Source organism: Lipotes vexillifer, unplaced genomic scaffold (assembly GCF_000442215.2).
Source record: "Lipotes vexillifer unplaced genomic scaffold, Lipotes_vexillifer_v1.1 scaffold163, whole genome shotgun sequence".
Taxonomy (NCBI): domain Eukaryota; kingdom Metazoa; phylum Chordata; class Mammalia; order Artiodactyla; family Lipotidae; genus Lipotes; species Lipotes vexillifer.
In genome coordinates, this window is record NW_006788722.1 from 3,012,361 (window position 1) to 3,024,752 (window position 12,392).

Sequence of the window (12,392 nt, forward strand, 5' to 3'; positions counted from 1 at the left end):
GAAAGAGAGAGAACTATCCAGTTATCATGCCTGTATGGAGGATGCTGAGCTAGACTGAAATTGCATTTGATCTGTTTCTCAGTTGATTTTGTAAACCTTTCCAAAGGTTTCCATAGTAACAAGTGAATTAGCCCCTTTCCCCCCAACATCTTTCAAGCATGTAACAGAGATAAAGGTTAGGGTGAAAAAAGCTACAATATCTTTTCTACTCCCATGATATATCTGAAGTCATGATTAGTCTTTTAAGAAATCAAGTATGTTTCTCTCACCACAGTCATATGAAAAAGTTGGGTCAGAATTTACTTACATCTCTGATGTCTGCGTTTGCTCCTGTACATGGTCATTCTGAAAAAAATCCGACTTTCTAAGAAGTAATTGCTTTGACCACGGAGACAAAGAGAGGGTTGTGCTCCTGCTTTGCAGTAAGACTGTTGCTCACTGACAGAAGGTAACCAGCAATCACACAGTGAAAGCCAGGGTAATACCATTCTCATAAAATTACAGGGGAGATGTTACAGCCTGTAACTACTCTATCTAATGCAAATCTTCTAGAGCAAATTATATTTCCTTCACTTCCCCACAACTGATATCAGTTAAGTTCTCTAATAAAATATCTGCTATTAAAGTGCTGTGCTCAAAATAATGTTGAATTAAGAATAGATTCATATAATTAGCAAGAATAGTAAAACTGAAAATCCAAATATGAAATATAAGAACCCCTGTTATTTATTTACATAAATTCAAAACTATCCTTTGGATTCTCATGTCCTTTAGCCACTCTAGAATGTTTAGATTTGTATTTTATTTTGAAACTACTAAATTCTTTCCTTCTTTGAGCTCCCAATGCACTTCGTAGTTTCAATTATTAAAGCAATTTTCACTTTTAGGTTTGTCTAATTCTCTAAACAGACTGCTTCTCAGAAAAAGTGGGAATTACATGTTTTCACATTATATCCCCAGGCCTAGTACAGAGGAATGTACAACAGGGTCTCAGGTTTAGTGAGTACCTACTCTGTGCTACACATTCTGCCCCCTCCAGAAGGAAGCCTTTCATAAAGCTTTCTCTCACCTTCACGCTGCCACCTCTCCTCGTTTGAGTCCTCAGACCTCTATTTTCACAGTATTTTGGGCACAGTATTTTGGGTATTTTAAGGACAATGTCTTTACCTGAACGTTGTCATCTCAACTGGACACAGAATAAGCTTTGTCTTTGTATGTCTTGTACTCTCTTCTCTGAAAGCAATGCCTGGCACACAGCAGAAACTCAGGAATAATACCTCTCTCAAACCCTCCACAAGAGTATGCGCTTTCAAATCTCCTTTATGTGCCATTAGGGTGTCTGAAATGCAGTTTTTATTTAAAATACAGAAGGATTTATACACTAGTGAAGAATTTCTACGTGATATGACTTGATTATGCATAAACCTTCATCTTCCAGCCAAAACCAGAAAACGTCTTCAACTGTCAAAATTCTTTTTTAGTGTTAGCAAACTCAGGCTACTTACTAATAGGAGGAGATATCATTTCCACAGCTATTCTTAATAGAATGATTATTTCAGTGTCATGAATACTTTTACACTTAAGTAATTACTACAGTTCATGGTCACAGATACCAAGAACAGCATTTTAACAAGTTTTTGGGAGTATTCCTCTCTAGTTTCCTTGACTTTGGACTAACAAACTGCATTGTTTAATAAGATGCTCCGTCAAAGACCACTATGGGTATTTCTTACTATAAGGCATAGTCAGTATCTGTATATATCTACATACAATATGAAACACTAGGATTCTCCTTGTGTTTTCTGCAATAGTGAGATGAAAATATTTCAAAAAGAAATTAGGCCTTTTCTGAATGACATATAATGCACCTTATGTTCCACAACCTTACTTGCTTAATTTTTCTCCATAGCACATTGTGATCACCTAACATAATTTGTATTCACTTGTTTGTTTTCCTCCTGTCTGTCTCTGCCTATTAGAACATAAGCCTCCAGAGGACAGGGCTTCCTCTTCCTCAGAGATGTATGTCCAGAGAGTAGATCAGTGCCTGGCACAAAGTAGGGTATCAGCAAATATTTGCTGAATAAGTGACTTTTTATGAACAAATTTAAATGATAAAAACAATATGATCACAGATTATTTTTCAATGAATTAGTACAATAACAAAATTCATGCTTATTGACTAAAATTACTTTCTTACTTAATGCAAATACTTGTAATTTCACACCTATATTTTGGCCCCAAGATGACTCTGAATGAATTCACTGATTTGATGAAATTGCTTATATTCAGAGATGTGAAGATATACTTTTAAATTTACTGGAACAAAGTCACAACGAACAAGCAAGTCCTCTTTTATAAAAATTACTCATTCCATAAGACCAACATAAAACCTATTACAGTCAAACAAATTAAAACAAAGTTTGTCTGACATATGTGTTATATATAATTTTGATATGAATAACCATGTCATTAATGATTATTAGGTAGAAATAGCCTAATTACATAATGACACAAATGCTATTAATTTTAACAATATTACATGGTACAAATTTGTAGTTTTTCTCTTTTACATTGTTAGTTCTTCATTATCTATAATTAACATCAATCTGAACATTCTTTGCAAAGACCATGTAACAATTTAATTTCATCCACATAGGCAACAACCTCTCACCCAGCCTCACTCATCATCACACATGCACAGATGCGTGTTAAAACAAATATCCTGGGGCGTCCCTGGTGGCACAGTGGTTGAGAGTCCTCTTGCCGATGCAGGGGACACAGGTTCGTGCCCTGGTCCAGGGAGATCCCACATGCAGCAGAGCGTCTAGGTCCATGAGCCATGGCCGCTGAGCCTGCACGTCCGGAGCCTTTGCTCCGCAACGGGAGAGGCCACAGCAGTGAGAGGCCCGTGTACCGGAAAAAAATAACCCAAAAAAATAACCCCAAAAAACCCCCCAAAAATATCCTGACTCATAGTCATTAATGTTTGGCACACCTTGTACCAAAGCTGACTTTCTTAGGCTCTATATAGGGATTTTTAATCTCATCAACTCCTTCCTACATTACTTTTCTCACCTCAGGGTATAGAGAGCATCCACTCTTGAATCTTATATCTCGGGTCAGTGGATTAAATCCTGTTTTAATCCATCAAAATTGGGGACCTCACATATACCTAATGAATTCATGAGTACCATGTTGCAGTACAGGTAGGAAGATGAGAGAGAGGCAGGGGCAGTGGCTGAGGGAGAGGAGGGGCTTTAGTAAAAGCAGAACCTGGGCAACTTTCAGCCAAAAGAATGAAGAGGAAGAATGTAGACATAATAAGGGACAAAATGTCACTGAAAAGAAGACAAGTGCCAGCATATCATTCTTTTTTTCCAACCATCTTAAAAAATACAGACTGACTAGAGGTGTTTTATCTTCAAAATCAGATTTATGACTGTAATGTAGAGGTCAAAAGAAGCATCGCTTGCTTTATAAAATATCTCCATATCTACTCCCGCACAATATGAAGGAAAGGAAGGAAGGAAGGAAGGAAGGGAGGGAGGAAGGAAGGAAGAGGGAAAGAAAAAAAAGAAAAGAGGGGCTTCCCTGGTGGTGCAGTGGTTGAGAGTCCGCCTCCCGATGCAGGGGACACGGGTTCGTGTCCCGGTCCGGGAAGATCCCACATGCCGCGGAGTGGCTGGGCCCGTGAGCCATGGCCACTGAGCCTGTGCGTCCAGAGCCTGTTCTCCACAACGGGAGAGGCCACAACAGTCAGAGGCCCGTGTACCGCAAAAAAAAAAGAAAGGAAAAGAGGAAGAATCAAGCCTCTGTGTGTGTGTGTGTGTGTGTGTGTGTGCGCGCGCGCGCACGTGTGCGTGCATGCGTGTGTGTGAATGAGAGAGAGACAGAGAGAACTACTCTGTGCTATGTGTCAAGCACTGGGCTAGTTATATACTGTATCACTAATCTTCATAATCTTCACAACAATCCTGTTACTTAGCTATCTTTACCTCCAATTTAGAAATGAGTAATCTTTAGCCAAATGAGGACAAGTACATGTAACATTCAGGGACACTGCATGACTTACATAGCTGGGTTGACAACATTTAATTGGGGACTAGACCAAAATGATTTTAGGACCAAATTAGGGGGCAATGCATTTGGCAGCTGCTGGAGAAGACTTAAATAAAAGGGTCCCTAGTAATGTACTGAAATCAACAGAATGACATTTGCCCAAACTCATCACAGGGAGTGAACACTGTGTGGTTTAATAAGAGCTGACATTCATTTAGGGAGTTCACATTAGGTGCCAAATTCTCTTCTAAGAGTTTTATATGCATTACTCATTGGATACTGAAAACAGTTCTATGATGGATTTATTATTATCATATTATTATTATTGTTATTACTATCATCATCATCCTCATTTTATGTTTCAGTAGAATGAGCCTGAGAACAAAGTGTTCAGACTAAAGTCTCACAGAGAGCAAGAGGTCTTGCCCTGCTTTGAACTGGCTGGCCTTTCTCCAGAGCCTGTGCGCTATAACATGCCATGTAAGGTCAAAGGGATACTTTTGGCAGCTATTTAGGCAGCTGGGGATGAGGACCCACAAGGGACATGTTTCCATAACAACGAGTGATGTTAAACTAACTTCTAAGCGGGGTAGATGCAATTAACTCCAGAGTTCTGGCTGCTGGCAGGGACAGTCAAGTTCAGAAGCACAGTGGACTGCTTGGGACAAGAGAAGTCTGCTCACCTCGCAGCAGTGGTGACTTCCCTTTCCTAGACATGTCACCTTCCCTGCTTCTCCTCCCCATGCCCAGCCCTCATCCTTTCCTCCAAATAAAACACAAAAATAATATTTAGAGAATGCCAAGAGTATCAAATTATTAGCCCATCCAGAGTTCTAACATCCTTATCTGGTTTAAAAATTACAATACGTGTTGATTTGGATAAAACTTCTAAGAATTTCATCAAGATATAGCATGTAGATCATATAGAAGTATTTAACTTGAACTGCATGATATCTATATTTCAGAAAATTACTAGAATAATAAAATGTTAAAATTTTTCAGTGTAATAAAATTATTTTTTCAGTGTAACAAAATTATGCTGCCAAAATTCCTCATTTACAGATCTCTACTCCACAACAGACAGCTCTTACAAGTTTGTTGGATAGAAAACTGAAAGGAACTGCGGGGCACAACCTCAAGGGCCTTGACCCCCATACTTACAGCAGGAGCCTGAGTCCAGATTCCCTAGGAGTTAGCCCACAGCTTTTTCCTCTGAACACACTAGCTCTGAAATTATAGCCTTAAGTGATATAAGTGATATCTCTACACTCCAGTCAATTTTTCTCCAGTTTGGACAGAAATTTAACCTTTCTCTTATGTCATTCTTATCACTCAACAGCATGAAGTACAGATGTGGACCTTCTTTATCCTTCCCTCGCTACCATGCCAGCTGTCCCTGTGGAAACGCTGCCCCTTCTCCTCTCAGATATAAACTCTGCTTTTTTTTTTTTTTAATTTACTTTATTGGAGTGTAGTTGGTTTACAATAATGGGTTAGTTTCTGGTGCACAGCAAAATGATTCAACTATACATATGAACACATATGTATGTATTCTTTTTCATATTCTTTTCTATTATGGTTTATTACAGGATACTGAAGACAGTTCCCAGTGCTATACAGTAGGACCTTGCTGTTTATCCATTTTATACATAAGAGTTTGCATCTGCTATTCCCAAACTCCCAATCCATCCCTCCCCCACCACCCCCTTGGCAACCAGAAGTCTGTTCTCTATGTCTGTGAGTGTGTTTCTGTTTCATGGATAAGTTCATTTATCTACTATTTCAGATTCCATGAACTCCGCTCTCTTTATTGAAACATCTCCTTGCTGGTGAAGTCCCTATAAATTCTTGACAGAAGTTCTTTCCTCAGGATCTTTCAGGGATAACATCCAAATAATTTTCAGCCCCAGCACAATCACTGATCCATCTTTGCAACAATTTAAGCCAGTATATCTACATCTTTTGTACATGTCTATATTAAGTGATTTGCTCTCTTGCCTAATGCCTCTGAAATTGGACCCTTGTATATTTGTCCAAAGTCAAGTGCTCTCCTGTTAGTGGATAATCTAAAAATAGTTATTAATTAAAATATTGAGTGGTTATCATATAAAAATCTTATCATTTTACCTAGTACCTCCTATACTAGTATATTCACCATTTGTTCTTTTTAAATCAAAGGAAACAAAACTTCTTAATGTTCGGTTCAAGTTTTCATTCAAAATATTGGTTCAAATGAGGAAAAAAAAAATCCTGAATGATGCTTCTTTATACTTGACTGCCGTTGAAAGTGAAGCAATAAACAAACAAGTCAATTCTGTGTTCTTCAGTTTGGTTCATTAAATTCTTCTATGTATCTGGAAAAGACTTTTCTAAGATTTTTTGTAAACTATAATTGGATTTTATTACTGTCTCCATTCATTTCTTTGGACTTTCTCCAATTCCTTATGATCTAATATCAAATAAGTCTTTGAAATCATTAAATTTTTGAAATATGTAATACCAAGTATTAAATACAGTTAAAATATTTCTCCTTTATAACTCACTCTAATGCAACTTTATTTTCACCAGATCTCCTTAGTGGTAATTGTCTTTGAGCATTCTCACTTTTGCTTCCTACTCTTTTTTGTATGGTTCCCTTTCCATTTTATCTCAGTTTCATATTTCCTTTAGCCTAAATTTGATTATTCAGACTTAGTTTTATCTTCTTAATCGTCTTATTTGCCCATTTAAATTTGGATAAATTTGCATTGTCTCAAGTTGAATAGATTGAATACTATCTTTTTAATCATAACCTTTGGATAGGTCCAAATACCTAATGGTTACTAAAAAAATTTTTTTAAAAGAAGACTAAAACATGTACAGTTAAGTCAACCTTGAATTTGCTAGAGTATGAAATGAGTTATTTATGCCTGTGAAAATAGTTTATCTAACTTCAACATATTTTAATAAATGTTGTTAACAAATTATACATGAAAGATGTAATCCTAGACCTAAAGAAACACAGTGTCTTTGAGATCATAGGCACATAAAAGGTACTAAAACTATAACGAATTACCTTGCAGACATAGGAACACAATAATATAGTTTATTGGATGTGAACATGATGTAGGGGAATTGCTGTACCATGTTCCCTGGAGGTGTTTTATTCATGAAAAATATGTGTTCAGTAGTTCACAACTCTGTTTCAGAAACACCATCTCCACTGCATCCTGAGATGGAGAGACACTTATGAGTTTACCAGGCATAATGATGAGAAAGTAAAACATCCTTAAAGTCATAAGAGTTTCCATAATTATGAAAATTATGTATAGAATTTCACTATAACAAAATTTACAAAATAGGAAATATACTCTTATCTATGTATCTATCATCTATCTACCTATCTATCATCTATCTATCTATCTATCTATCTATCATCTATCTATCTATCCATCTATCTATTCTTTCTATCTCTCTATCCACATACCCACCTACCTATCTTAAAAACCAGAGAGTTGTGAGTTGTAAAGCTACCTAGCAAAACAGTGTCTGGGGGTGCTTAAAGGATGTCATACTCTAGAGGCCAGAATGTAGCTGAAGAAGATGCTTAAAAAAGCAGAGAAAATGCAGGCAATGGTGGTGCCAGCCAATTGGCACCTGAATCAGAGGAAGGCAAAATGTAACAATGCTCCATGGAGAAATAAAGTGCTCAAAGTCCTGTTGCACCACCTGTGGATTTCTTAGGGCACTGCCTATCTCTTTTTTCTGGCTGATTCTATCTCAGTCAGCTCCTTCCATCAAACTGGTCCAACTCTCTTCTCTTTAGTCTCTGAATTCAAGCATCTGGTCTTGTCTTTCTAGTCTATTGTTTTTCTTCTTGCTGTCTTTTGCCTATGTAAAACTATATTTTATTGTATACATGTATACAATACATGTGTAGTGGAGTATAAGTAGGGGGTTAGTTATTGTATACATGTATACAATACATGTATAGTGGAGTATAAGTAGGGTGTTAGTTACCTAAAATTCTTATTGGTATTAAGCAAGGAATAAAAACATGATGCCAAAAAAGGCTGAACCAGGGGATTTATCACTTTACTGTATGATGCCTTGCATTTTCTGCTTTAATGAGTATACATTATTATGGTTAGGACCAAATACTACAATTTCAATCACTACCCCTAGAGTCCACCAATATTAGTTTCATAATGTAAGCAAAGTAAGTACATGAGATACTTCAATTAAAAACTGTTCACTAATTATAAAAATTGAATGGAATCATATAAATGATTATTAAGTGCTTACTTTGTGCCAAAACAATATTTAGGATTTTACTTCAGTTTGAATTGCTGGGCTTATTGTTCTTATTTTTAAAAATATACTTCTGTTACTTTATTTAATCTTAAAACAGCTATGTGAGGAAGGAGGTGTTATCTCATTTTACAGATAAGGGAACTGAAGTTCAGGTGTCAAATTCATAAAGCTGGCAAGAAGTAGAGCTGGAATTTGAATCCTAGTTTGAACTGTAAAAAGTCATGTCCAATCCATGACACCACTATCTTATATATTGAAAAAATAAATGTCAGACAATAAAAGCAAATTCAGAAAACAGTAGAGAACAGGAAACACTATCTAGGATTTTACTTCAGTTTGAATTGCTGGCGTTACTGCCATTATTTTGGAAAATATACCTGATTTTAATGTGTAAGACAATGGGAGAATAAGGTTGATATACAAAATTTCAATATAGAATGCATGCTGATAGTCACCCATCTTAGTACTCCAAATAAAGGACTCTAGAGATGCATATACAAGGATTTTAAAGATATTTATGTAATGGTAGGATAGGAGCCTAATCAATGCATATAATATATTTGTATTAACCTAAGGTCTAATGTGGACTTGGAGTACGTTCTTCATGGAAATGAATCAGGTAATTTAGAATGGCCCAGGGAAAGTTTTCAGTTAAAAATAGATAAAATTAAGTCAAAAAGTTAACTACACATACACACACACACACAAAATATTAAAAATATTTGGCTAGATGTTACAGTGTTTTCTTTATTGTTTAAACTATAATATTTTAAATGGGCAAAGACCAATACTAGACGTGTGAATCTTTACAGACTTTTAAAACATACTAGCTAAAAATAAATTTATATTTATGGATCATATTCAGCATATTTTGGTTTCTAATGATACTATCAAAATTGTTACTCTAAAATGTCTAATCATTTCCAATGTAAAATGTGCATAAAGTATCTTAAGTATATATTAATAGAATTCATTTCAGCCTGTCTGCAAAGTAGTATACACAACAGTCCTCTTCTCTTAATTCCTTTCCTGTTCATATTTAGTTACAAGTACCACATTGATGAGCAACTTCAGCCTGCTGAGTTGAATAGATTGAATTTTCTTGTATAATTTAGTGTTACATAGCAGAACAGTATTTTAGGAATCCAGCTCCAATCCTCATTTTGTGTTTTTTTGTGTCTGCTAAGGGGCTCAGAACCACCTGGATAGTCTTTGACCTCACATATGTATTCAATGACAACTATTTGAATAAAGTCTGCATCTGCCATTACCAGCACAGCAGTATGTGAACAGTAAATATGTAAATGAAATTCACAATTCTCTTACTGTCATAAAAACTATTTTTAGATGTTTTTTTAAATGGCTTTAGATATAGAAACAGGAGCTATAGGTAGGGAAAAAAAGAGTATCAACTTTTATTTTCCAAACTGTCTCCTTCAGTTCAGTGAACACTAAATCTCATGTTATCTTTAAATTATGCCTTGGAAAGCTTTAGAAATCCTGCCAGGATTGTGCAATAGTTAAATAAGTCTTTAAGGGGTGGGTCACAAAACATGAACACAAATACAGCATATGAAATGGTGATTATTCGATTTAAAAAACCTTTGGTTCCTAACTTCTAAGACTGCCTAGAGAAATAATTGCAAGAAAATAGTATAACAGAGAAAGAAGGGGGATTTCAGCTTGTAACTATCTGATTTTGATTCAATGAGAAAAAAAACTGTTTTGCTTTTGCTATTTTCTGGGGGAGTTGATGGTACAAGTTTCCAATAGCATAACTACCCATGTTCCCACCCTGATCAGATTAACCTGATTCTTTATTATTATAAAATTTATGACTCCAGCTATTATCCTTCATTGAAATTAATTTAACCTTTTTTCTTTCATATACCTAATACATATACTTTGTGCACTCAAAGTATGCCCTTCGGAGCTCTGAGCAAAAACAGATGTGATTGTTCATGCAGCTTTTATTTTAGTGGGGAAATACAGACATTAATTGAGTGATAATATGAAAAATATATTCTATACATTCAAAAATAGGTGCTCTGAAAGTAGATGTGTGGTCTGTCCTATGCGAATGTATAAAAAACCAGTCCTTGACAGTAATTAGGTCCACTCTTCTCTGAGGCTATATGGATGAGTGCCATGGTAGGAGTGAAAGAACAGTCACAGGTGATCATAAAGTATTAGTGAAAAAATTACTGAGATGAGTAGAAAGCTTATAAGAAATACATATGCTGATATATGAAGTGAATGATAGTACACAATTGTTATTCAACAAATAATGTTGATAAAAGTTATTATGTTAAGTTTGTTTCCAATTTGCAATCATATTTCAAACAATTGTTCATTACTCAAATTAAGACAATGGTAGTTAATAGAATTCTATGCTTCATCACTCCATCCTACAAAAACTGGTTAAGTGTATACTTGATATAGAGGGTAGAGGAAGATAAATAGCCATGATCTTAATCTTGAAATTTTATTTACTAATAGATATTATGTGAATCTAAAGGTTTTTAAAATGAATGTTTTAATGAAAATACCAGTGAAAATACGTGTCTATATCAAAGAGGATAAATGTATCCAGAACCCTCATACTCTAAATGCTGCTTTTAGTTTTGCAAAAGTGGCAGTGAGTGGTGATAGAAAGTAATGTAATAAGTCGATAAGTATCTGACCAGAGCTCATTCAATGCAGATCATTGGACAAGATATCTTGAGAAATTTCAGTGGAAGCAGAAGAAATAATATCTGTCCTAGAGGAAATCATAGAAACGTAAACCAAGATATATATATGTGAGTTGGTGACCATGACATGAATGGTTTAGTGACAGCCGCCCCAATATGCTAAAACAGATGAAACAAATAAACTGCTGAAAATTATGTGCAAAGACCTGACACATTACTGAGAAACACTGATGAATAAACATGACTTCAGAAAACGGTAGTAAGAAAATATTTATAAAACGAATACCAAATCAAGGCATTTCTGGTTAATCCTCATTCTACTTGATATTAATCAATATCTGGCAATGTTAATTATTAGCTTTTTTCTTGAAAGCTCCATTTCTTGGTTTATATTCCATTGTTGTTTCTTGTTTTCCTTACCAGTATGAAATTTATGTTTATTAATCCAACTATGCAAAACTAGAGATTCAAATTCTATATCTGCTAAACATGTTTTAAAACTCAAGATTTTGAGCCAGACTGGCTTGGTTTATTTGAATGCCAGTTCTGTCACTCACCAGCTTTGTGATCTTGGGCAAATTGCTTTGCATATACATACCACAGTTTCCTCATCTGTAAAAGTTTCCTCATCTATAGTATCCTCACATTATTATTTATAATTAATATAATTATTATAAGAATTAAATGAGTTGATATATAAAAAATGTTTAGAACAGTGACCAGAATAATAGGTATTATTACTAAACATATTCATGTAGATTTTCAAAAGTCATATCAAATTCAACATGGTGCAAAAAAACATGCTTCTCTTCCATTGTTTTTGGCCAGATTATAACATACCATAAAACCACAAAACTGTAATCTACTGTGTCTGCTCATTTGCTACTATGTCCCTAGCAGCCACCCAGTGTCTGAGATATATTACTTGCTCCACTAATATTTATTTATAAAGTTAATTAGTATATTGATTTTCTATTTTTTCTGTAAAAATTACCACAAATTGAGTGACTTTAAAATAGCACAATTTTTTTTCTCATAATTTGGGAAGTCAGAAGTTGAAAATAAGGTGTTTGCTGGGTTACGTTCTTTCTGAAGAATTCAGAGGAGAATCTTTTTGCTTTTTCCAACTTCTAAAGGTTGATTGTCTTCCTTGGCTCAGGGCCCCTTCTTCCACCTTAAAAGTGCATCATTCCAACCACTGGTTCCATCACCGTATCTCCCTCTTCTTACTTTGACCCTCCTGCCTTTCTCTTATAAGGATTCTTGTGTTTACATTGGCCCACCCAGATAAGCCCAATCAATATTTTAAGATCCTTAATTTAATCATATCTGTCAAATCCTTTT

At 35.2% G+C, this 12,392-nt stretch overlaps 1 protein-coding gene across 2 annotated transcripts in view; it reads right to left on the reverse strand.

Annotated features, from left to right (window-relative positions):
* The window catches only part of RALYL (RALY RNA binding protein like), a 509,227-nt gene that overhangs the window by 291,718 nt on the left and 205,117 nt on the right, over positions 1-12,392 (reverse strand). The window contains exon 1 of one of the 2 annotated variants that reach the window (XM_007461737.1): positions 308-434. The exons of the other annotated variant lie outside the window; for it this stretch is intronic. Coding sequence (XP_007461799.1) covers positions 308-344 — 37 coding nt within the window. The 5' untranslated portion in view covers positions 345-434. Of the gene's footprint in view, positions 1-307; positions 435-12,392 lie in introns of those variants that run through there. 2 annotated transcript variants of the gene reach the window in all.